The 27,410-nt window shown below is 44.0% G+C and overlaps 1 protein-coding gene across 1 annotated transcript in view; it reads left to right on the top strand.

The window, feature by feature from the left end:
- Positions 1–22,973, top strand: part of TYMS (thymidylate synthetase) — a 443,887-nt gene extending 420,914 nt beyond the window's left edge. The window contains exon 7 of the mRNA XM_044065236.1: positions 22,293–22,973. Within this exon, the coding sequence (XP_043921171.1) occupies positions 22,293–22,430 (138 nt within the window). The 3' untranslated portion in view covers positions 22,431–22,973. The remainder of the gene's footprint in view (positions 1–22,292) is intronic.
- The last annotated feature ends 4,437 nt before the right edge of the window (positions 22,974–27,410 follow it).

Here is a 27,410-nt window from a genome sequence, read left to right as displayed (position 1 = left end):
AAGGCTAGATTACTATCTGTGTCTGTCCCTAAGTCCTTGACTACTGGGTCAACTCTAAGGGGTGTGTTGTCAATATGATTACCAGGGATGGATGACTTCCCAAAAGATACTGTTATGCATTTCTTGGCATTTAGTTTTGGTCCATGACTCTGACACCAGTTGTTTGTCAATCCCTCTTGGAGAACATTTGTGTCAGTGTGAGATTCAGTGACAGTTCCTTATTTGCAATCATCCGCAAATTTAGTCAGCCAGAGACCACTGACATTGGCTTTAAGCGCCAAAAAGGAGGAGTTCAAGGACTAATCCCTGAGGGACTCCACTTGTAACTGGCCTCTTTGTAGAGGTGGACTCCCCAATTCTAACTTCCTGGGTCCTGTTTGTGAGCCAGTTGGCTATCCACCGTGTGACCACAGGTTTGTACATGTACAGTCTTGAGTTTGTCAACAATGCCAGAGTGGGGATTCTGTTAAATGCCTTGGCCAGGTCAGGGTAGGCAGTGTGAATGAGTTTGCCCTCCTCCATTGCTTTGGTGACCTTCTCAAAGAACTCACCATATTGAGTAGGCATGATCTGCCCTTTATGAAACCAAACTGGGATGGGTTCAGTGTCTGAAGGTTTACTATATCTCTGCTGATCATCGCCATGATAATTCTTTCCATGGCTTTACATATAAGACTAGTGAGACTTATGGGTCTGTAGTTTCCAGGGTCTGTAGATGACCCACCTTTGTGCAGAGGGATGACTGTTGCCTTTTTCCATTCATGAGGCATGAAGCCTGTTTAGAGGCTACATTTAAATAATAATTCCAGAGGCCCTGATAGGTCATGTTTCATGCTGTTTACAAGGAATCCTGGGATATTGTCTGGGCCCATTGATGCAGCCCTCTTGGTCTTAGAGCATTAAAGACCTGTTCCCTAGTGATGGGGGGGGGGGTTGTATTTGATATTTCCTGAGGGAAGGTTAAGGGGGATAGGGGACTAAAGTTGGAGCTGAATTCATCAGCCAGGAGGTTTGTTATATCTTCTGGCTCAGTATAGGTGGCTTCATTTACAATGAGCTCTGCACACAATTGTGTATTGCCTTTGAGGTTGCTGACATAGCTAAAGAATGCTTTGTGGTTGTCCTTGGACTGGGAGGCCAAACTTGGCTCAAATTTGGCCTTACTAGACTTTTTGTACTCTGAGTTGTTTTAGTTTAGAGTGCTTTTATCCTGCTGGTGGCTGCACCTCCCCTCCTGTTATACATGGATTGACTTTGTGATTCCACCAGGGTGGCTTGTTTTTTTTTTATTTAGTTCTGTACTTCTTCCTGGTGGGTACAGCTGCCGCTATACAGTTATTATATCATTCTTTAAGAATTATCCCATTGATGGCATTTGTGTTGCAGCAACATGGTTAACACTGCATACCTTTTTTTAAACACTACAAGCTCCACTTGATTTCAAAATCTACGGCTTCCTTTGGGGCCTCCATTCTCAAAGGACTCTTGTCATAATATCACCCAGGAGTTCCAGTAGCTGGGGATTCCTGTCCAACAGTCAGATTGGAAGGATGAAATGAAAAGCATATAGAAGTTGTGTACTTGTCAATGCTAGATCGTTTCATTCCTGTTTGTCCAATACAACAACTCTCATAACTTCAGCTATTTGAGGATTCCAAAGGCATAATGTTCTATCCTAGCCATTCTAGACAGCAAACTCTTAATCTTAGCGATTCTGTCTATTGGGAACGGGTGCATTGTGGAGGGGAAAGATTTGAAAATCTCAAGGCAGGAGCATAATTTTGCAAGTTTGGATCAAACAAGCAGCTTGAAGACTCCAATCGTATTGGCTGGCTCTTAACCTCTACTATCACAAATTTAAGAGGGACGGTGGAAGAGATGACAGCTGTAGAGATTAGTTATATGAAGGTATATGTGGGGGGTTAGGAGAGAGGTGAGATGGATGTGATAAGAGAAACAGTTGAGGGGTGGATAAGGAGAAAAACGGTGCAAGTAAAGTTTGTGTGTGAAGGGTTAGAATGTGGTGAACAGTAGTGACAGTAGGGAAGGGAGTAGCAGGCATGGGGAAAATGAAAGGAAATAATAGATGGAATTAGTCAAGGTGGGAGCAGGAACATGGCCACATTGAGCTTAGGTGGTGGTGGTTTAGGTTATGCTTGACATTTGAAGGATGGATACACAGCTTTTCAGCCTTACAGCTTTGTATATGATAATCCCAAATCGGACCCAGCTGCTGCTAAACATCTGGTTAATGCCAGTCCCTCTCCTGACAAGAATGGGAAAGCTTTTGATCGATTAGGGGATGAAGTGCATTTGTTTACAAGACGTTTTTGTAGAATTCTCAACTCTCAAGTTTTTAGGTTTATACTTTCCTCTTTTGAGAATAAGTATCATGGCATATGTTTCCTCTGTCTCTCAAGTGGCTATTTAACTGTTTGAAATTTGCTTATGATTCCAGATGTCCTTCATGGATGCATCTGCAGTCATAACAACTGGGTTGTCCTGTCGTCAGGCAGCCCTTCAGTCGGCCGGATTCCAAAGTCCGGGTCCGGCTTCGGCTGATGTCGCACTTCACCCGACGTCATCTCTGCTGGTCTCCGGGTATAAAGGCATCAGCCGACGCCATTTTCTTCAGTCTTTCTTGCCGCGTGGCGCCCGAAGCAGAAGCTGTTCGCAAGTGCCGGTCGGTCGGATCCAGAGATTACTACTACTGAATACTACTTCGAAGACTTCTAAAAGCTAAGTACCCCGTTGGGGACTCTTTCTTGCCTCAGCCGATGTCAGAAAAAGCTGGCCTGCCAAAAATTGGTCCTTTCCTGACTCCACAAGATCCCAAAGGGGCAGGAATAGACGTTCCAGAGGCAGAAACCAATCCAGAGGAGGTGCCTACAGAGGGCGACAGTGGCAAGGTAATAACAGAGGCACAGAGACAGCCACTACAACAGCACAATCACAGTGACTTAACTCTACATCCGCCTACCAGGGAACAAATAGCAGCCCCATTAGGCGGAAAATTAACCTTATTTTTGAAAAACTGGCACTACATCACAAAAGACAAGTGGATCTTGCAAACCATAGACCAAGGTTACCGGTTCCACTTTCACACTTTACCAGTCAAAAGAGGAATGCCAAACCTGCCTCCAAATCAAAAAACAGAAGCTCTACAGCAGATAATGCAATTAGCGAAGATGAGAGCTGTGGAAAGAGTGCCAATAACAGAACACGGCAAAGGATTTTACTCCAGACTATTCCTAGTTCCAAGAAAGGAAAAAAGTTGGAGACCTATTCTCGACCTGTCCACCTTAAATACATACATCATTGTCCCAAAATTCAAAATGCTGACCCTACAGCAACTCTTCCCATGCTGGGCAAGGAGTGTTGGCTGGTAACTCTAGATCTCAAGGAGGCATACCTGCACGTCCCCATTCGACCAATTTGCAGAAGATACCTCAGATTTCTTGCAGGATCAGAGCATTATCAATTCTCAGCATTGCCCTTTGGCTTATCTACTGCCCAGAGTATTCACAAAATGCCTGGCATCAGTAATCGCCCACTGCAGACTACAGGGAATCCAAATTTACCCATACCTGGACGACTGCCTGCTACAAGGGGACAACAAAAGCAAGCTGACAACAGATTTACAAAGGGTCATTTACTTGCTACAAGCACTGGGATACACAGTCAATTTACAAAAATCAAGGCTGATACCATCCCAAACAAGGACATTCCTGGGAGCGGAATTGGACACTGTAAAACAAATGGCATTCCTAACCCCAGAAAAACAAAAAGAACTCCCTCTTTACTTCTTGGCTCTAACAAAACAGAACAAGTTAACAGCAAGAAAAGTCCTGCAGGCCTTGGGCTACATGGCATCATGCATAATCTTGGTTCCACATGCCAGACTACATATGAGAAAACTACAGTGGTACCTAAGGAATTTATGGTCCCAACACAGGCACAGCCTAGAAGCAGAAATTCCACTAATCCCATGCCTAAAACAGGAGTTCCTATGGTGGGCGCAAGCATGCCAGTCAAACCCAGGCCTACCCTTTCACAGCTATCAAGCAAGCCAGACCATCACAACAGACGCCTCAGACCTAGGATGGGGGCTCACATGCTGGACAAATGCATACAAGGATTGTGGGCAGGATCAACTCCACCTGCACATCAACCTAAAAGAAATGCTGGCAGTAAAACTGGCAATCCAAAATTTCAGACCTTTTCTCAAAGAGGGCCATTTGATGATAAGGACAGACAACACCACAGTCATGTGGTACATCAACAAGCAGGGAGGCACTCATTCATACCCCTATGCAGAATGACTTTGGAGCTTTGGAACCTGGCACTCAGCTACAACATCCAGTTACAGGCAATATTTGTACCGGAAAGGACAATACTCTAGCAGACATATTGAGCAGAACCACATCGGATGCCCACGAATGGATGCTACACCGGACATCTTCAAGACCATCTCAAAGAAATGGGGAAGGCCACAGATAGATCTATTCGCTTCCCTCTCAATCACCAGCTCAAAAATTCTGCACAAGGACATTCCACCCACTTGCATGGAAAGTGGATTCGCTCTCCTTCAGCTGGAAAGGTCTAACAGCATATGCATTTCCACCTCTTCCCTTGATACACAAGGTATTACTAAAAATCAAGGAGGAACGTCCAAGGATAACCCTGATAGCTCCAAACTGGCCAAGACAACACTGGTACCCATTGCTGAGGAGCATGTCTCGGGACAACATGTGGCCAATACCCCTGATGCCTTTGATGTTAACTCAGAACAACTACAGCATCATGCATCCAAATCTAAAAACGTTGCAACTGACTGCATGGAACATCACATAGCAGCAACTAACCCAGAACTTTCCCAAAGGGTTAAAGACATTATCCTTGAAGCCCGCAGACCTTCAACAAGAAGGAACTATGCAGGAAAATGGAAAAGGTTTGTCATTTGAAGCACCGAAAGAGGAAAAGATGTCAATTATAGATATGGCTAACATTCTGGAGTATCTGGCAGAGCTTCTACATACAAGCCTGTCCTATTCCTCCATCAAGATACATGCATCACCTATTTCAGCAGAATACAGCTTTGATCCACCTGTCTTTTCACATCCTTTACTCAGACAGTTCCTCAGAGGAATCAAGAATGTAAAACCTCCAAGGAAACCACCATTGCCAGCTTGGGATTTGAACTTTGTGCTAGAAAAATTGACACTCGCACCTTTTGAACCAGCAGCTACAGCGGACCTACAGCATCTATCATGGAAAACTGCTTTCCTACTGGCAATAACCTCAGCAAGGAGGGTCTCTGAGCTTCAGGCCTTAATGGCAGTACAGCCCTTCCTAATCTTCCACCAAGATAGAGTGTCCATGAGGACTAATCCTACGTTTATGCCTAAGGTGATATCCAGAGTGTCTTTAAACCAGGCAATCCACCTACCTACCTTCTTTCCCAACCCACAAAACAGAGGGAAAGAATGCTGCATTCCTTGGATGTACATAGACAGTTACGCTACTACCTGGACAGAACAAAAATAGCAGAAAAACTGACCAGCTTTTGTAGCCTATGCAACAGGAAGGGAAGGAAAAGCTATTTCCAAACAGACAATCTCCAAATGGATAGGAAATTGCATACGATTCTGTTACTCCTTCCATGGAAAACCAATCCCACAGAACATAAGGCCTCATTCTACAAGGGCAACAGCCACTACCACAGCCTTCTTACGAGGAGTGGCAACCAAGGACATTATTGAGGCGGCTACTTGGACCTCCGTGCATACATTTGCCAAGCATTATAACTTACCTTTGTACTCCAGATCCCGAGCAGGTTTTGCCACTGCTGTGCTGCAAGGGATCCTAACCACCATAATCTAATTTTTCCTCCTCCCTTAGTTGGCTATGGTATTCTACCCAGTTGTTATGACTGCAGATGCATCCATGAAGGACATAGTACAGTTTTGTACCTACCATAAATGTAGATGTCCGAACTGGATAGCATCTGCAGTCAGGATTACCCTCCCTCCTTCCCCTCTGTGGTACTCCTAGGGTATTTACCCTCCAAATAGCTAGCTAGTGGGGGGAGTCTCTTATGGTGTATTTGTTTGTATATATGTACATACATTTTTTTTTTTTGAGTTTGCCTTCTATCCTTTTGGAAACATTGGCATTTATCCAAAAATTAGCCTTCCAGGAAGGGCAACTGGCATCTGGGGCAAGAAACACTGAAGAAAATGGCGTCGGCTGATGCCTTTATACCCGGAGACCAGCAGAGATGACGTCGGGTGAAGTGCGACATCAGCCGAAGCCGGACCCGGACTTTGGAATCCGGCCGACTGAAGGGCTGCCTGACGACAGGACAACCCAGTTGTTATGACTGCAGATGCTATCCAGTTCGGACATCTACATTTATGGTAGGTACAAAACTGTACTTTTTGCCAGTTTCAGGGCCACTGCCACTGGAACTGATAGGTTTGCTTGGTTATATTCTCAAAACCTTCCAGAATGTCAAAGTAAAAGTTCGAAGTCTTCCCTTTAGATAGAGAATGCCTCTGAGCCATATGCTGCAGAGGTCCTTGGTGTGATGAAAGAGGTAAGCTGATTTAAGGATTCTCAGATTTTTCAGTCGTCAAGTTTGCCAAGGGATTTAATGCTTACCCTGTAGCTGTCTTTAAAAATCAAAATTACTCTGCAAGCTGCTGGTAAGCAAATGTTTAAGAAGCAATGGCAGAGAGGTTCCAAAAAGAAAAGAACCACAGCTGAGTACAGGGCTATCTGTTTGATCATCTATAGATCCCCCCCCCCCCTCCACCCTGGCAAACACTTAATCCTTTCAGAAAATCTGAACCTTCATTTCTCTTGCCTAACATGTCATTTCAGACATATGCCTTCTGAAAGTGTTCCTTCAAGGTTACAGTTGGCAGTGGGAGTTTCCATCCTTTTCACTGGATTCCCCTCATCCACACAGACGGTGCTATTTTTCTCTGAATTACCCCGTCATTCAGCTTCTGCTGAGGTGGGGATGATTGAAGTGGTCTCTCCTCTTCAGTTAGTAGAGAAGTTGTATTTGAAAATTTGTTTTGAAGAGCCAAAGAAAAGATTCTTCAGACCAGTTCTACATCTTTCCAAGTCTGTCTGTCATGGTGCCCAAGTGCAAAATGTTCTTTTCTTAACCCTTATTTCTTTGAGTTTTCTGGTGATCTTGGATTTAAAAGTTGCGTACCCTCGGATTGTTATAGATCCACATTTCAAACGTGTCTTAAGGTTTTCTCTGTCTGGATCACATCAGTTCTCTGCGTTACATTAACCTTTGGTCTGTGGCTGTCTCCTGTGATACTCGACTGCAAGATATTCAAGTTTTCCTCATTTTAGACAACTTGCTTATCTTTGCAGTCATTTTCAAGGTGTCAGGGATCTCTCACCTGGGTGAGATCTCCTCCACAGCCTGTTTCCAGGAGAACCAAGTCTTCTCTGACTCCTCACAGGATTGTTTTCCTGGGGTATCTCCTAAACACCTCCATTAAAAGCTTTTCTACATAAATACGTAAATCTAGTCCTAAGTTTTTTTTTTTCAATTTTCAAGTCAGACTGCTATCAGCCAGGACATTTCTCACAATTTTGGGTCTCATGGCTTCTATGATTCTATCTCTTTTGCAAGACCTGAGAGTAATCCAGTGGAGCCTGAAATGTATATGGTCCCAGCATCAGCATCCCTTCACATTTAATAATCCATTTTTGGGGGTTTGTGAAAAGGGAGACCTTTTTTTGGTGGCAACATCAAATTTGTCAGAGTGCAAGTCTCCCATTCTTCCTCCCAGCTGCAGCACAGTCTCACAAAAAACACTATAGACTGCTTGTGGAGCAGTGTTTTTAGGGATAAACGTGCAAGGTCTTTGGAACAGAAAAGATGGACCAAAAACAAATGTGAAAAAAAAACACTGCTGAAGTAGTCTCAAGTGTAAGTATCGACATTCTGCATAGAATATAGCAGCCAGACAGCTTCCAAAACTTCAGGGTACCTTCTAAATACCAAACCACTAGTCACCTCAAGCTGACCTCACTAAAAAGCCAGGTTTGGGCACCAAGCCCTTCAGTATTTCTCTTCTGCCAAGAAGAGCACTCCAAACTTTCAAGGATCAGCAGTCAACTAACATTATTCTTCTGGTAAGTAGACACATTCCCTTTATTGGAGGGATCTTCCACGTTACTTTCTTCCTTATTTAAAATTATTAGTGACTTTTGTGAGAAAATAGTACTTTTGCGATAGGAAAAGCATTTTCCTCTACTGTCTTCTGACCTTTATGTACTTTAAATGACAGCAAATTTTTTTACTTCTGTAGAAAAAGTTAATAGTTTAAAACTACTTTTTCTGTGGATAAATTGTGTTTGTTTTAGTTTTTATGGCTGGGAAAGTGTTTAAAGCGATTTTTACTGTATTTTGGTTTGGGTAAATTAACTTTTTTGCTACTTTAATGTTTTACTGACCGTTAAGATTCCCAGGGAAAGCACATCATTTTAGGCTTGACCGTGGAACAAACTTACCTGTCTTTCGGTCTGACCTTATTCCAGCCGCAAAGAGATTGTTACCTTTGCCACCACAGTAGGTGGGTGGCTGTACTGTGGTCATAGGTTCCTCAGAGCACTTCTCTTTTTCTTCAGATCTCTTTAGTGTAGTCCTTGACAACTACTATGAACTTGGTTAGTCATATCCTCTGCAGCTGTTGAGGTTCCCTCGGTGGGCAAGGGAGAGCCATTCTTGTCAGTCATGGGAGAAGGGCAGGGAATGTGTCCCTGTTTAGCCAGAATGTTGTGCCCATCCCTGAGGAAGCTGCTTTTGGCAATACTGGGTCTGTTTATTCCCCATTTTTTCATCAAAAGACTGAAAACTCTCTCCTGTGTCAGTGTAGGTAGAAGAAATGTATTACATTTGTCTCAGGGTCTCATGTAGGCTCTTGACCCTTCTTGTAAGGTAGCGTCTGAATAAAAGAAAAAGGGATTCCTCTTTCCTTGAATAGGTTCAATAATTGAAATCTGTAGAGATAAAACAAGTAGTACTGGGGCCTTTAGAAAACGGTAAGAGCAAATCACATAGGAAATGTGGGAACAATAGCTACAGAGGAGGAACGAGGTTTAAAAGAAGGTAGGGTTTCAATGAGCTCTGTAGTGATTTGACTGTCAGTGTCTGAAATGATTAGAAGTGATGTATGTATAATGTTTACAACTATGATTATATTTCACAAACCATATTGACATAATGTTTAAAAGTAAAGTTGTCAATATGTTTTTCATGTATATAAATGTGATTGCCCATGTTGTGCATGATAATTTAATAAAGATGTTTCTTGTTTTAAAAAAATTGAAATCTGTAGGGTATGGAAGTGGGTAGCTGCTGTTATTTTTTGTCAGCTTGTTTCTGATTCAAACTTTGAGGTCTGTGCAGTATTTGATTCTTCCTTTGAGAGATTCTTTTGACTATTTCCAGGATGAACCAATGTTTTTCAGTGGGAGAACTGAAATTTCTCAGTCCCTCTGAAAATAGGATTTGTTGTGGCAGTAGTTTCCAGAACCTTCTCCCATATCTACAGTGCTGTTAGCATTGGAGGATATTCTTGGAACAGCCTGTGGTTTCCTTGACAGCCTGCTTGCTCCTAAGAAAGTATATAGATTGTATAAAGTTTCTTCATCTTTCAAGTTGTTTATGCACCAATTCCAGACCCATAGCTTTAGTAAATTCAGCTGCTGCCAAACATTTTGTTAATGGCAATCATTCTCCTTTTGATAAGGATGGAAGAGCTTTTGATAAGTTTGGGTGGGAAAGTATATGCTTTTTCAACTGTTATTTTTAGAATTCTAAACTCTCATGCTCATGTTGAAGTTTATCCTAATTGCAAAAGTGTTAAGAGAATTCTTGTGAAGAAAAACTACATTGGGTAGTTTAGTTTCTTTTTGATAGTCACTGCTCATTGTTGGAAATGTTTGACACTGCAGATACTACCAGGGCTGCTGGTACTGTTTTAAGGAGGTTTACTTAGCTGCATTCTCAGAACCTCCTAGATGTGAGTTGCCCCTTAGAGATTTCATTTTTGGACTGTTCCTCTGCAGCTGATAAACTGTGAGAGGTAAAATGATGCAGGGAATCTAGCAGATTTTTCAGCCCTCCTTCCCTAAGTTCTCTGATGGATTCTTTGCTGCCTCATCTGATTTTAACAAGAAACGAAATAGTCTCAGCAGAATACTGGTGAGCAGACACATAAAAAGCTGTGGCAGGGAGGTTCCAAAAAAAAAAAGCAGGAACTTCCCCCAAAACAAAGATCAGTCAGGTCAGAATGACTTTATAAAGGAGCCCCCCCCCCCCCCCCCCCATCCTTCATCTCTTATCCCTTCCAGGAAGTCTGAATCACCTTTTCTCTCTTTGGCAACAGACTGTTGCAGACAAAATGGATGCTGCATGCAAGCCATCTAGGGTACAGATGGCAGTGGGAGGAAATTCCTCTTTTTCAAGGGATTCTTCCTCATCCAGGAGACCAAACTCTTGTGGTTCTTCCAGTCTTGCATTTTATACTGTCTTAGGGGGTAATAAAAGCTATTCCTCATCTCGGTTAGGGGAAGGAATTTATTCAGGAATATTTTAGTGCCAAATAAAGAAAACGTGTCATTCTTTTGTAAATCAATTTGTGATAGTACCCATGTTCAAAATGCTTTCACTTAACATCCTGTTGACACTTATTCCTCATTTGAATTTTCTAGTAACCTTAGATTTAAAAGATGAAAATCACATTCCTCTCCACCCAGATTACATGGCATCCACATTTTTTTCTATATTTGAACGATTTGCTTATCTTTGCAGTCTTTTTCAAAGTGTCAGAAATGTCTCTCCCGGGCAATATTGTATTCCATGAGAACATTAAAACTCTTTTGACTTCATCTCGCAGGATTGTGTTTCTGGGGTGCCTGCTTGACACTTTCAGTAAACAAAAAGTTTTTCTTCCACAGGTAAATTATATCTATACCAGGGTTTTTTCCAGTCAAACGTCTGTCACAGCAAGGGAATACCTCAAGATTCATGTTCTTGTGACTTCTAGGATCATAGGAGGTTACTAGGCTATTGGCCCTGCGGCCCTTATAACCCTAGCCAGGAGTTTAGGCCATGTTTAGACAAATCAGCACTGAATGCCCCTGCCCAGCAGGGACATGGGTGGAATCCCAGAAGTATGTTTTCTGTTTCCCATCCAGTTATCCAGGTTGCGCTTAAAAAATAGGTAAAGAGGTACTCTGCTTGATGTGGAGTCTATTCCATAGATGAGGGAGTTTCTGGGACATAAATCTGTCCCACCAACAAGTCTTAGATGTCTCAGACCAGGCTGAGGCCACACGTGCAGGTTACTTAAGTGGAGCTTGACTTGCGGATATGCAGCAGTCCCATCAAGGTGGGTCCACGATTGCCTTGTATGCCAGACAGAGGTCACTTCTGTGGAGTCTGTATGAAGCTAAATAGAGGAATAGGGCTTTTAGCCCATCTCTGTATGGTAGATGTTTGAGGCCCTGGATTCTCTTGGTGAGGAATCTCTGTGGTCTCTCCAGCTGCTGCATGTGCTTTGCGAGGTACATGTTGAAAGGTGCGTTTTACTCAATAATGGGCCTTATAAGGGAAGAATACGGGGATGTTATGACCTTGTCCCTGAATGAGATACCCTTACTTATGATATGGGCCAAGACTTTTGTCATTTGTCTGCGCGAGACCCTCTTGGAGGATGTCCACATCACTAGGGGAATTGATGACAGCACCCAGCTTGCAGTCATCTGCAAACTTGGTCAGCCATAGCCCACTTGTTTTGGCCTGCAGCTCAGAAGATTATATCCCAAATAAGAGGCCCCAAAAACCAAACCCTGGGGTATGGCATTTGTTACGGGTCTACTGCTTTAGGTGGCTTCCCCTATTTTGACTACATGGGTTCTATCAGTGAGCCAGTTTGCTACCCATCTGGTAACATATGGATTGATGCCTAGTTGAGAGAGTATCTATTATGCCAGAGTGGGGAATAGTGTCAAAGGCTTTGGCCAGGTCAAGGTAGGCGGTGAGCACAGTCTTCCCCTTGTCCATGGCTTTTGAGGACTGTCCATCTCAAAGAAGTTTACCAAACTTAGCAGACATGACCTTTGTGTGACAGTGGCTATCCTCCACTCAGCTGGGATGAAGCCGGTACTCAGGCTTTGGTGTAATAGGGTGCCAAATGTTGCAATTTACTGCACGAGTTCACGTAGGATGCAGCCTGGGATATTATCGGGTCCCATGGAGGCTGTAGTTTTTGCCTTTGAGAGACCAGTGATGACCTGTTCCCTAGATACAAGGGGAAGGGGCAGGTACTGGGGATATCCTGATTTACTGATGAAAGGGACAGAGGGGTAAAGTTTTTGCTGAATCTGTCAGCCAGCAAGTTTGCTTTATCTACAGCATTTTTATATATGGTGTCCTTGATCACCAGTTCTGAACAGATCTGGGTGCTTCCTTTGAGGTTGCGGACTTGTGTGAAGAAGGCCTTATTATTGTCTCTAGTAGATGTGGTCAATTTGGACTCGCTTTGGAGGATTTCACTAGTGCTCCTATTTGCTTGTTCAGGATAAGGAGACTTGCTTCCAGTATGGCACCTACTCCTTCTTGGTCTTGGGCAGCAATTTTTTCCTTTTGTTATAGAGTTTATTGCAGATGTCCACCAGAAAGTTTACTCTTCCTTGCAGAGGATGACTTGGTCCTGTCGGGTATTCCTGATTCCATGCATCTATATAAATGCTCATATAGTACTTTGGTGTAGTTTTGGATATTGGTGCCAGTTCCTACAGAGGGAGAGGGGGCTGTGAAGCTGTTTATACCATCCCTCAGGAGGCTGTAATCTGCTTTGTAGACGTTTTTGTCTGATCCTACCTAGAGGGGGGTTGGGGGAGATGGTGACTTCGAAAGTGACCACTTTGTGGTCGGATCTTACCAGGGAGGATGATACTGTAGGGATGCTGCAGTGGTTACTTATGTTGGTCAATACCAAGTCCAGGATATTATCACCCCTTGTGGGGGTATCGACTAGCTGTTCCAAAGCATTTCCATTGACAAAATCAAGGAATCTCTGGGCATTTGTGTTCTGGTGTGAGTAGTTCTTCCAGTCTGTTTGGGAAGTTAGTCACACAGGATCAGGGTAAAGGGTTGAATCTTGATAGATTCAAATGGGTCCAAATAGGCGGATTGGTCATCTTGAGTCTGATTTGGGGGCCGGTAGCTAGCTATGATTTGAATAGGGGTCTTGTCAATGATTAATTGCACCTGGAGTGCCTCCTGCGCATCATACTCTTTGACCAGCCTGGAGGTGTGCATGTATTTAATGTATATTGAAACTCCACCTCCTTTGGTTTTACTGCCCACAGTTTGAGGTCGGAATGTATAATAGGTTGAGTAACCAGGTTTTTGGTTTAAACTTGTAGCATTTAGCAACATGACTTATATTGTTCTGATCGGTTAATTTGATGTTGGTAATGCTTTCGAGACCATGCCTAAAAAAGGCACCATGGGGGAGGCAATAGACTTTGCCAGCAGCCAAAAGCCTCGGGGCACAAGGTGCAAACGGTCTCTGGCAAAGCAGTGAGGTTTGTCTTCCATGTTTTTCCAGTCAGACAAGAACTGGATCCCCTTAGAATGACACAAAAAAACTAAGCCAATTATTGAAATCAATCATTTTTTGTTTATACTATGGTATAATTCTAGGCGAGGATAGTATGCTGCTCAAGGCTAGGGACATACATGCCTGGGACACATACTCGGAGCTTGACCATTGTCTGTCTTCATATAGTCCAATGAGGTACGTCTCTGGTCATTTCCACCAACATGAACTATGACAGAGTCGTAATGTACTTGCTGCTGAGAGACCTGAGTGCATGTGTAATTTGGCGAATCCTAGCGCCGGACTGGCGGCTGACCGTGACTTTCTCTGTCCACCCTGGTGAGTGGGACATCTGTGTTTACCATAACAGACATGAATTAGCAGTTCCATCTATGCTCTAGCTGTCAACCCACATCTGATCTGAAGTTGTTTTCATTTAGTCTTCAATCTGAGGGACTCTGGCACAGATCCAACTTGGCCGTATACTCCAGCATTGGCTCCAAAAGTCCAAGCTCCTCCCCTACTCATAATGCCCCTCTCTTCTTCCTCCCCCCAGATCTTGTTAGCCGCTCTATTCAAACAGCACACAGGTTTCCACTGCTCCAAGCTCCATAGTTGTAAGTGTTCTGTTTTGGGGTTTTTCTAGTTTGTCTTTCTAACCCTTACCTTCTCTTTGCATGTCCAGTGTCTGTCTATCCAAAACAAAAAAAAAAAAACACTTTTCCATCTAGTGTGTGTGTGTGCTTGGCCTTCCTTTGCCATGTCTGATGCACCTAAGCTAGGCTTTCGAAGTGTGCAGAGTGTGGTCATAAGCTGCTGCCCTCTGATGCCCACACTCTGTGCATTGTCTGTTTGGGAGTCTCGCATTTAGATTCCTCCTGCTCGATCTGCGTGGGCTTCAAACCCCGTGCTTTGATCAACAGGAGGGACAAGCTTATTTTAAAGGGCCTTCTCCCGCCTCCCACAGAGGTGGCTTCTTCATCTGCCCCAGGATTCTGGGACTCTTACTCCTGTTAAGTAGCCCGGGGATGGAGAGAAGATCCACTCAAGAGTGGGATTGGTCTAGGAAGAGGTCTCCAGAGCGCTCTTCCTCAGCCGAGCCCCCATCTAAGTCCTGCCCAGATCTGAGCCAGAGTTCCCCTTGGCTCCAGTCTCCACGGCGCGGGAGACCTCTTGGGCTCAGTCCCCCGCCTCTCTCTCTCCTCTGCTATTCTAGGCCGGGGTTGGTGGCCTCTTCAGTCTGGTCTACTCTGAATCTGTCCGAAGCCGAGGTGGACAGGTTGATGAAATTCCCTCAGGCCCATATTCAGCTGGGAGCCTTGCCTGCTGCATCCCCCGCAGGGGCCAGGAGAATGCAGTCTGCCTTTCTCCCTATCGCTTCTTCGATCTAGCCTTTGGTCCTTGGGTCTGAGGGTCCCAGGTGTTGAGGGGTCTGTGTCGATGGTCACTGGTACTTTGCCAACTGTTACCTTGAGTGGTTTGGCTCCAACTTTTTTGAAGCGGGCAGACTCTTTGTGTCAGGTCCAAGGGGATGGCATCTACGTCGAGGATTTTGGGGTAGTCCCTTCCCCTCGGGGCCTCTGCACCTGGCGGCTCTGATCAGGCACCCCCTTGGTGCATAGGGCAGTGGATCCAACCTCTGCCCCGACCGTTCTGCCTTCAGGGATCCACTCGCCTTCGAGGTGGTGGAGAGGGTTCTCTCGGCTCCGTCAAGACCCTTAACATTCTCAGCCTCTGGTTCCACCCTAGCTCCCTCGTTTTCTGGGCCGGAGTCTTCTGTCCCCCCCCCGGGGACAGCCTGCTGCCAGTTTGCCCCAGGAGGTTCCAGTCCTGGAACTCCCCAAAGCTTCTGAATCATCCCCGGAGCCCTCCCCCCAGACCCCCCTTGGAAGTGTATGTGCAAGAGGAGGCTCTTAGACTTCCCCGCCGGAGTCTCTCACTGATTAAACCGACTTGAAGGGGAGGTCTCCACTTGATCACCTCTGGAGGATGTCTCCTTTGTGGACATCATGGAGATCCTGCACCAACAAGATGGGTGGTCTACCCTCAAGCCCAATCCTGATGAATCCGTATTCCTGGAGGTGTTTGGCACAGGCTGTTCCATGTCCTGGGTGCCCCCCCACCTGCAGAGCCTTTAGTGAATCCTATTTCCTCTGGCATGGAAGGAACCAGGCATGGTTAAACCCCTTTCTATGCGCCCAGACAAGGTTCTAAGTGCCCCATCTGACAAGCCCCATTACTCCAAGAGGTCTCCAGTTAATGATATGGTGGTTGCAGCAGCCACTAAGAAGGAGCTGGCTCAGGATTGCTCCTCATTCCACCCTCCAGACAGGGAGTGTCAGGCAATGAATTGTTTTGGGAATTGGGCCTACGCTTTGGCCACTTTTGCTTTACATGTGCTGAATTACCTTGCACATGTCGTCAAACTGCAGAGGGACCTGGTCACAGAAATCAGAAACTCTGCCCTAGGGTCCATGTCGGCAGAGGAGAAGGTCTTCTCCTCCCATATGGCAATTGTCAATTCCATTTTGAATACATCCATGAAGCTTCTCTCGCTTGATACCAAGGGTGCCTCAAGGGCTACGGGGACTGCTGTGGCCATCAGGTGACACGCCTGGATCCGCCTTTGTGCTTTTTTCAGAGTCCTTCAAGGCATCTTTCATGAACACTTCCTACAAAGGTTCCACCTTGTTTGGAAAAACGGTTTGTGATAAGTTAACCCAGATCGAGAAGGATGGGAAGGCCTGGTCTGCCATCGGGATCTGCTTCTCCACTCCACAAAGATCCTTTTCAAAGAAACAGCATGGGGTTAAGAAGCTGTGGTTTCGGAAGTCTCAGGGTTCTTCCCAAGATGCTCAGGGTACATCTTCCACTAGGGGCAAAGGGGATATGACAGGAGCCACCCTCGTGGCAAAGGGGGTCCGGAGAACGAAGGGTCTCAGGATTCTTTCACAGACAGACCCTTTCAGCAATTCTGAGGGGATGCCTGACTGCTGGTCTCTGGCGTCAGTCGGGGACACCTGTCTCAGCACCCAACAGCCTGGGAGTCCATTACAAACTATCATTGGGTTCTGCAGATCATATCCCCCCCCCCCCCCATTCCACCCAGTCAACAGGAGGAGGCAGCCGCAGAAATTGCCAGGCCCCTTGCAAAACGAGTCATCCAGCCCACCCCCCAGACCAGTCTGGATCAGGCATTTATTCCAGGTTCTTTTTGATGCCAAAGGAAATGGGGGACTTGAGACCTATTTTGGATCTGTCAACCCCTGAACCTGTCCACTGCCAAGATAAATGTTCGGATGGTCACCCTTCAGTCCATTCTGCCTTTCCTGCAGATGAGCGACTGGAAGTGCTCAATGGACCCCCCAGGATGCATACTACTACATTAAAATGGATGGGTGCTCCCAGAGGTTTCTCTGCTTCTGGCTGGGAGCCAATCACTTTCAATTCAAAGTACTCCCCTTTGGACTCACCACTGTCCCCCTGGGATGTTTACCAAAGTAATGGAGGTAGTTGCAGCTGGATGATTGGCTCCTCTCCACTCCCACCAGGCATTGGCTAATGCAGATCAGGGATTAACTTCTTTATTTAGCACCGTTCCTGGGTATTACCATGAATCTCAAAGTCCCAGCTGACACCAGTTCAGGTGTTTGATTTCATAGGGCCCCAACTAGATACTATACAACGCAAAGTGTTTCTGCCTGCAGACTCTGTTCACTCCACCATCGTGTACAAGAAAGTTTTCTAGCACAGTTCCCCACGGCGGGCTTAGTTCGGGCGTTGGGGTCCATGGCAGCCACGATCACCCTTGTCCCAACTGCACACCTTCATATGGGGATCCTGTAGTGGACCTTAGCGGTTCTTAGCGGTTCAATGGTCCCTGCTAGACCTTCCTCCATTCCATCCTGTTTGTTTTGTGTTTGCAGAACTCCTTTCTTTGGTGGCTGCAATCCCAGAACCACCTTCTTGGTCGGCCGTTTATTCTTCCCTCTCCCACGACCACGGTGACCACAGATGCCTCCCTGCTCGAGTAGGGGGGGGGCATTGCTTGGGAAGAATGGTCCAAGGCATGTAGTCTGCTCTAGAGACCAATCTGCATATCAGTGTCCTGGAGAGGAGGGTGTTGCTTTTGGCATTGCATGCTCTCCATGCCTCTCTTCCTTTGGGGACTGTTGCCATACAGACGGGCAGTGTCAGTGGTCTGGTAAATCAACGAACGGGGGAAGCAGGTCCTATCCTCTGCCGCAAGGCCATGAGATTGTGGGAGTGGGCAATCTCCATTGGCCGTTTTCTGGTGGCAACGCACATTTTGGGGGAGTCCACCATCCTGGCAGACAGGCTCAGCCGATCTAGTCTAATGTCTTAGAAGTGGTCCCTGAATCTGTCAGTAGCAGACAAGATCTTTCTAAAGTGGGGTCGGCCTTGCTGCGATCTCTTCGCCTGTCCTTCCAGTGTGAAGTGCAGTGAGTATTTCGCTCTGATCCACCCTCCGGGGGAGTCCCCCAGAAGACGCTCTAGTCCATGCTTGGCCCTCTAGTCTACTTTGTGTATCATGTGCTTCCTCTTATTCCCAAGTTCATTCAAAAAGCTCAATAGCTGGGGAGGTCAGTTCTCATTTGTTCCTTTCTGGCCTTGTCAAGTTTTGTTCTCCACACTGTGGTCGCACATAGTGTGTCCTCCTTTGACTCTGGATCCAGTCCCAGATCTGATTTCGCACCCATCAAGGGCCCCTCATGCGGATCTAGTCAGCGTAAAGCTCACAGCTTGGCTGCTCCAAATTCCCGAGCTTTCTCCTCCCATTAAGAAGATCCTGATTGCGACTCACAATACTTCAACAAGGAAGATCTACTCTAGCAAATGGAAGCTTTTTTTTTTTTTTTTTAATCTGGGCTTTTCAGCATGGCCTGGATCCCTTAGTATCTGCCATTTTTGATTTTTTGGCAGATATTTTTAGTTGTGGAGCTAGTTTCTCTAATGTTTAGGTCCAGTTGATGATTTCTAACTTCCATGTGGGTGAAAATTTGGCCTCCTTAGCTTCGGCTAAACTTTGTAAGGCCTTTCTGAAAGGTACCTTTCTACTAAGGACCCCATACCCCCTTGGGATCTTTTGTTCTGCAGGCTTTGTTCCCCCCTGTTTGAGCCAGCTTCCTCGGTAGATTTGCAGTTCTTGTCATGGAAAACTGCGTTTTTGGTGGCAATTACCTCAGCCAAGAGGGTTTCTGAACTTCAAGCACCATCTGTTAAGCCTCCTTACCTAGTTTTCCATAAAGATAGTGTGTCCTTGCGGACCAATCCATCTTTCTTGCCGAAGGTGGCTTCAGAATCCAATATTAATCGGGTCATTAATTTGCCAGTGTTCTTTCCAGATTACCAAAATAAATGGAGTGTTCAAACTTCACTTACAAGACGTGCACAGGCAGCTGCCTTTCTGCTTGCATAGAACCAAAAGCTTGCATAAATTGGATCAGCTTTTTGCCCCCCCCAAACCTTTTTTGGGAATGCCTGTCTCTAAGATTACCATTGCTCACTGGATTTTAGAGTGCATTTTCTTGGCCTGTCGTGCCAAAGGTCTGCCTCCACCAGGACATGCCCGGGTCCATTTTACCAGATCACTCTCCACTTCTGAGTTATTTTGGTCCAGAGTTTCTCTTGACATCTGTTATGCTGCGACCTGGGCCTCAGTACATGCTTTCATTTCTCATTATAAATTGGATCTTCTTTCCAGGAGCAGGGCATCTTTTGGCTTAGCCATGCTCCGGAATGTCCTTCCATGAAGACCTCACACGTTTTTGTTGGTAGCTAGGGACTCTGTCCCTCAGGTTGAAAACCAAATGAAAACAACAACTTCAGATAAATAAGTTATGTACTTAACGTTCCATCTGAGTTGTTGCTTTTCATTTGTCTTCAACAGTCTGTCCCTCCCTCCACCCCCTGCCTTTTTTGGGCTGCGTAGTGGGCTGGACTGAAGTAACATGCACCCTCTTGTCCCACCCAGCTTTCAGCAGGTGGACATTTATGCAGTTATACCAGGTTTTACAGGCCTGTTGGCTTTTTGGGTTGGTGATGTTTCGACAACACACTATGAGGAGGGAGAGTGGGGCATTATGGGTAGGGGAGGAGCTTGGACTTTGGATCTGATGCTGGAGTATATGGCTGAGTCAGGTCAGAGTCCCTCAGGTTGAAGACAAATGAAAAGCAACAACTGAAATGGAACATGATGGTAAGTAAATAACTTATTTTTACTGTAATTATGTAACTTAATTCACTTTGGTAAGTAAAACATCTGTAGCAGAATTTGTGATTCTACCTCTGCAGCACACTTTTACATCAAAGATGAATCCTCCACCCTGCTTCAGTCTTCTGAAGCTGATGATTTGGGAATCTTGTGTAGTTAGGAATTTCAGGGAGTAACCGGTCTGCCACTCAGGAGAATGCATTCCTGTCTCTGGTTTGTTCAGTTCTGCAGGGAAAGTAAACTGATGGTGAATTCAGTGCCCATCCTTTGTAAGGGAATATTCCTATGCTACAGTGTTTTTTTAGCTCCAGCTGATTGTGCACCTAATCACAAAAGTCCAGAAGAAATTGCTTGCCCTCATTGTCCTATTGTGGTCTGGAAAGGTGTGTTTTAAGCTCAGAGGCCCCTGACTTTTAGCTAGTGCTAAGACAAGCCAGGGAAGTCTCCCTTTGTTGATCTGACAATCCCAAAATGAAGGATGGGTTCCCTTTGCTGACATTCTAAGAATAGTATATATCCAGAATACATATTGCTTTGAACAAATGTTGCTGTTTGGTGCTTCTCTGTCCCAGAAGAGCACACCACTGTCACTCACTGCAGATAATGGCCTGATTCCCTATACAGCTCAGAACAACTTTATTCATTTGCTGTCTGATTTACAAGTAGTTGCATCTAAATTACTACCAGAATCTTCAAGGAGAAATTACTACCAGAATCCCTGGATGAATTCTGTGTTTGTCTTGTTACTGAGTCCTTCTGTGAGACGGACTCCACTCAGGCATTAAACATCCTGCAGCACAAAGTGCACAGTGTTAACATTTGCTGTCCTTGGACCCCAAATCTGGGAGGGACTACTGTTTTATTAGGACTAACCCTTCTCAATTACCCTAAGTGAACTGAAGAAAGTCTTGCATGCCAGTGAGTTGTAAGACTGTACTTCTAGGTAGATTCATTTAGCAGGCCCACCTGTTCAATCCAGTGTTCTATTTCCTACAAATACTGTAGTATGGTCTTGGTGAATTTGGTTCAGACTGGACCTCCAGTACTGCACGTGTATAAAGCAAATTTTAACTTCTGTTTTCCCCACGAGGATTTTGATTACTTTCTAGCATCTGGTCTTGACCTTTTACAGTGATAAGATTTCTCTAATTATAGCTAGACTGCAGTGTTAATACTGTTTAGCAGAAATATTTTTGGATTAATCTTGTGTAAAAAAATTTATTGTGTAATCTTTTGTCATACTGTGTGTGTAAATGCAAGAAATTTGTCTCATTACTTCATTTAGTTTTGACTAGATCACAACTCAGAAAAGGCCCATTTGGTACAGACCAGGTCAAATAAAATTATCTGACTATACCTCTGGGCTTGACTGCTTTTTTTTTTTTTTTGTTGGATCTGCTGGATCATCTGGCTGGTGTCTCAGAGGTGATCAAAGTCATCAGGAACCCTTATCAGAGCATTTGCAAGAAGTTATGAAAAACTGCACATGATGTGATCATGCAGTCAATAGCATATGGGTTACTTTGGCATAGTGGTTAAGGTCTTTACAACACAATGGTAAATATGAAGTCATTCTGAGATATGTTTGCATAGCAAAGCAATTAGTACTATTTTCCTGTCTTTGTAAAAGTTGTATAACTTGGGTGCCATGTTATACACAGTACTGGCACACTTTTGCCACTGAACTTGCTGTCTAACTCAGAAAGGTGTTGGTTAATGTTCTGAAATACTGTGAAAGTATTATATATGCATAGTTTACATTGTGCAATATCCCAAAACAGCAGTAAGCTATCCCCTCTTCTAATGCATCACTTGAAGTAGCTCAAACAGATGAAATTTTCCCACTGCTACCTTGGGTCTGTCTTGTATGCTTAGAGAGAGAACACTTTTAGTGTTATGGTCAGTGTTTGGCAAATAAAATGTATAATCTGCAGTGTAATGGCATTAACAGCAGTGCATAGCCCATTAACAAAGTTCTTTAATGTTTTTAACTTTTTTGTGCGTGTGTAATTCACATTTTAAGATGCTGCAGATTGCATGAGGTATGTTTTCGGTAGTAGATTTTGGAGGAAATTCTCAGGAAGCAAGTAATTTCTAGACCTAAAAGGCTTTAGGAAACAAGGCAATTAAGTAGCCTCAAGCGTCTCAGAACTGAATGCTAATTCTCCATGCAAAAGACTCGCATAGCCTTTCATCCAGAATTTTGCAAAACAGCATAAAGCTCTACTTTATAGATTACTGTTTAATGAACTCTTTTTGTGTGGTAAGCTCTCTGAATCATTGCCATCATTCATTAACAGATATAGCAATGTGATTCTATAACTTCTAAAACACAGTAAACATTCAACTCAAGGTTAGCAGTTAATGTTTAACATTCAAATGTACTAATTCTCATGTTTTCATTCTAGCTTCAGCGTGAGCCAAGACCTTTACCAAGACTTAAAATTAAACGCAAGGTTGAAAACATTAATGATTTTAAAGCTGAAGACTTTGAGATTGAAAACTACAATCCTCATCCAGTCATTAAAATGGAAATGGCTGTTTAGTATGTTTTTGATGCAGAGTTTCTTTTTGCTGTATGACTACCCCAAACCATTCCATAATTGTATTTAAAACATGGTCTTTGTAGGTGTTCTGTAAACATCAGAAAGCTATATTATGTCTGGGCCAACAGAAAACTCCAGTCTGTCATGTACTTGAGTTTGAAGGCAGTACATAGCATTGTAATTCACAAAAGTAAATTATTGTACTGGGTAAGAACTTTTTTTTCTTTCTGTCCTAGCGCCTACTTTTTCCTGGAATTAATGTTCTGAATCTTTTATTGGAAGACTAGCTTTCAGATAAAAGTAACTGCACTTTGTCATGCCAGTAGGTAAAGCACCACCTGCTAATTGTTCTTTTTATACTTGCCATTTCAAGATATATTCTTGTACTTCACTAGGATATTGTATTTATTTGCATGTTGTTTTGATGCCTGTCCTTTACTTTGTAGTACAAACCTGTTAAGTTTTCCAAGGTCTTGTATCATCGGGGTTCATTTTAAAGTTGGTGACAGCCACAGATGTTTATTAAAATGTTGTTCTTCATAACAAGCTGACTGTTTTTTTTGTAATTTACACTAGAGTCCACATTTTTAAAAATGCTTTACAGTGATTCTATAATCAGTTTTAATATCGGATAGCAGTGCTACTGTAACTGGTACCAGTATAACCCTATTTTTAATCATAAAACGTCATTCATTCTTGGATACCAGTTTAATCCTGTTTAGTGTCATGGTAGAGTTGGCACCTCTGCCAGCACCAACTGCATACAAGGCAGAGAATTAATGTTGGAAGGGACACAGGTTTGTCAAGGAAACCTGCACAAGAGTGCGCGCGTGCGCACACACACACTGCTTTTAGACATGCCTGTGGGTATTTTGTAAAATTTGTCACATCTAATGGCATGTCTCTTAAGATGTGGGAATAAATTGGAAAACGTGGCGAAAAGTTGACTTGTAACTGACTGGTTTATCAGGGATTTGGGGGTTTTAAAGGGGAGCTAATAGTATGTTGTAGTAACCATCACTCTGGATTGTATAGTGTACCATGAGAAGAAAATTGCTCATAACACAGAGGCTGCATTAGGTGGGAAAGCAATATACTTGCCATGTGCGAGACAAATGTTCAATATTAAATTGTAATAACCATGAGGTAAATCTGAAATAAATCTTTTGCATAGCAGGGCAAATTGTAGCAAGCACATTTATTCACAAACATGCGGTGGTGGTGCTGCGGTAGCGTTGTCGCCTCACAGTAAGACGTCCTGTTCGATTCTCAGAGTGTCTTCTGTGTGGAGACATGCGTGAATGGGCGTACCTTCGTTGAACGTTGTTCGTCAGGGCCGGCAACTCTGCACGTTAAAAAGAAAAAAATCTACTGACAATCATTAGTGGACCGGAGTTCCGCTGTGGCGACCCCTAACCGGGAAAAGCCGAAAGACTCCAACAACAACATTTATTCACAAACCTGATACAGCAGCTTTTTCAGAATGGCAAGCTGATGTGATTATAAGGTGCAAGAATCACTAAGCTGTTATCTGTTAGGTCTGATGTTTCTTAAGGAATATTCTCTAGTACCTTCCTTTGTTATCTTTTCCTTCCAATAAACATTCTCTTTCATTTCTGATGTTTGAACATTGTTCCTTTTATTATTCAATAAAGTCTGTTCCCCATCTTATTACAGTTGCTCTTCATAATCTCATATCACGAGTAAACTTTCCCCATCTAGTGATAGTTACCCTTTATAGTGACGCACTGAATGAGCTTTTGATGTTCATCAGGTCACTGTTGTAATAGCCTAAGATGTGTGGTTACATCCTGGCAAGGATATGATGGCGATTATCCAAAGCTTTAGGGCACATTCCAGCATCTGACAGCTAAAGGGCTGGAAGCTGTTAGTCTGTGCTTAGGTCTCCAAAACTTCAGAAATTTCCAGCCAAAGTATGCTGTCCCTGCTGGTTGTAAATGATTGACGGTCTCCGAGGACTTCACTTAAACTAGGCAGATAAGTACCCGTTTAGGCAAAAACCTTCCACTTTACTTTCTCTGAAAACCAAATGCTACTTTTCAGACGCCCAAGATGAATTCTCAAGTAGACTGCCATCTGTTTTGATATGTGAGGTGTCAAAACTGGTATGAAAGTCAAAATGACTGTAGGAATATTAAATAACTTTATTCGGTGCATGCCCTTGGGGACAGATTAAGGCTATCTACATACAGTCGTCTTTGATTAATACAAAACCACTATTCTGCCCCCCAAATGGTAATGCCAGTGCTTAAGATAGCTTACTGTTATTCTCTGTAGGTACAGCAGTCTAAGCAGCTTTTTGCTGTTACATCTTGAGAAGCCCATGGACCGTTAATAAAGCTAATGCTCACTTGAGCTAAAAAAGTTAAAATGCTGTATTTGAGGAAACTTTTTTTCTATATCGTATTACCACAAAAGGTTCATAGGTGTTTACTAAGCTAACGACCACAAGGGCCTTTTTTAGCCTAGCCATTCACCCCAAATATCTGGCAAGATACCCTTGATTAAGTATAAACATGGGCTTGGAAGATGAACCATTTCAGGTTGCCTGTGTCCATTAGAGACATAGGTGCCAAACCAGGGATGAATTTCAAGTTCTCCATCCAATTGTCCAAGTTGTACTTGAATTGGGTTAGGAAGGAACTCTGCTTCACATGGATGGGGGAGCCTGTTCCATAGACAAGAGTAGTTTCTGGGTACATACCTGTCTCTCCAGCAGGTCCTATTTATATCACAGGCAAGGTTTAAGTCTTTAGAATGGGTAATTCTGGTGTTGTTGTTTTGTGGATATGCAGGAGGTCCGTCAGAGTGGTGTCTGACAATACCCTGTATGCCAGAGACAGATCTCCCCTCAAAAGCTTGTAGGAAACAAAATACAGGGATAGGACCTTGAGGCAGTTTGTATAGGACATTTTACTTATGCCCTGTACTCTTTGTGAGGAACCTCTGTGGACGTTCTAATTGTTGGATATGCTTGGTTAGGTACATACCAAAGTGGGCAGGAAGAATGACTTCCTTGGACTTGAATGCCATACCCTTGTTTATAAGTTGCACAACATAGAATGATTTCCTCACTACTGTAGACACTTGATCACAGGCTAGATTACTATCTATGTGTGTCCCCAAGTCCCTGACTACTGGGTCATCTCTAAGGGGTGTGTGGTCAATATGATAATTACCAGGGATGGACGACTTCCCAAAGGATACTGTTATGCATCTCTTGGCATTTAGTTTTAGTCCATGGCTCTGACACCAGTTGTTAATCAATTTGTGTCAGTGTGGGATTCAATGACTGCTTGTAATTTGCAATCATCTGCAAATTTAGTCAGAGACCACTGACATTGGCCTTGACTTCTGAGAAGTAAATGCCAAAAAGGAGCAGTCCAAGAACTGTTCCGTGAGGGACTCTACTTGTGACTGGCCTCCTTGTAGAGGTGGACTCCCCAATTCTAACTTCCTGGATCCTGTGAGCCAGTATGTTGTCCACTGGGTTACATATGAATTTGTGCTTAAACTCTTGAGTTTGTCAACAATGCCCGAGTGGGGTATTGTCAAATGTTTTGGCTAAGTCAAGGTATGCGGTGTGAACCATTTTCACTCATCCATTGCTGGTTACCTTCTCAAAGAAGTCCACCAGGTTGAATAGGCATGATCTGCTCTTGACAAAACCAAACTGGGTTGGGTCCCAGTGTCTGGAGGTTTACTATCTCTATTGATTGTCTCCATGATGATGCTTTCCATGGCTTTACATACAAGACTAGTGAGACTTATGGGTCTGTAGTTGGCCCACTTTTGTGCAGAGGGATGACTGTTGGCCGTTCTCCATTAATGAAGCATAAAGCCCGTTTAGAGGCTACAGTTGAATAGTAATTTCAGAGGCTCTGATGTGTCATATTTCATGCTGTTTAGAAGGCATCCTGGGATATTGTCTGGACCCATTGATGTAGTGCTCTTGGTCATAGAGCAGTAAGTACCTGTTCCCTAGTGATAGTAGGGGGAGTTATATTCAATGGTATTTCCTGAGGGAAGGTTGAGGGGGAGAGGGGTAACTGAGCATAAATTATCAGGCAGGAGCTTTGCTATATCTTCTGGCTCAGTACAGGGATGAAGTACCCAAAACAATGAAATGGCTCTTTAAGGTAGTAATTTCATGAATGCTTAAAGTTTTGTCACCTGAACACTGTAACCACAGTGAAGAGGAGAGACCTCTGTGTCATCACATTTCTCCGAGAAAGAATCCCAATGAATAGAAAGTGACCCACTTTTCTAGATGTGGTTAAATCTGTATGCTACTGGTGTGAATACCAGCCATTTGCTATACTGCCTGATTTAATCTTCTTCAAGCAGTCTAATTAAACAGATATTTGGGGTACTCCTCATAAGTTCTACAAATGGTGCACAGGTATGTAAATCAGAGGGCTGTATTCAGGCCACAAAGTAGATGTACTGCACAGATGTGAACAACAGCGAGTATCCTGAGATGTTCATGTTTCACTGTTGCAGTCCTCACAAATGGGTTATCTGGCTCGAGGTAGCCCTCAGTCGGCCCGAATACCAGAGTCTTTGGTATATAACGGCTGCCGCAGATTGTAAAACTGATGTCAGTACGTCGGATATAAAGGATGGCAGCCGACGCCATTTCCTCAGTCTTTCTTGCCACGGAGCCCGAAGCAGATGCAATTTGCACTAGTGCCAGTCGGCCGTTTACCTTTGTTTCGATTTCCGACTGCCAAGTTGAAGACTCCTTCAGATAAGTACCGTGTTGGGGATCCTCTTTTCTTGCTTTAACGAATGTCAGATAAACGGTCTTGCCTGTGGAAAATAGATTCTGCACCGTGATTTCCATTCCTATTGTATAACTTGTTTGGGCCTTGAGCACTATGTCCTAACTGCGATCTCTGTGCTTCTTTAACCCGCGTACCATACGCCGTAGAGCTAAGATTTTGTATAAGCATTTTG

Source organism: Protopterus annectens, chromosome 3.part0 (genome assembly GCF_019279795.1).
Source record: "Protopterus annectens isolate FY-2018-M chromosome 3.part0, PAN1.0, whole genome shotgun sequence".
Lineage (NCBI taxonomy): Eukaryota > Metazoa > Chordata > Ceratodontiformes > Protopteridae > Protopterus > Protopterus annectens.
The sequence above is the reverse complement of the archived record's forward strand: the minus strand, read 5'-3'. Positions and strand labels throughout refer to the sequence as shown.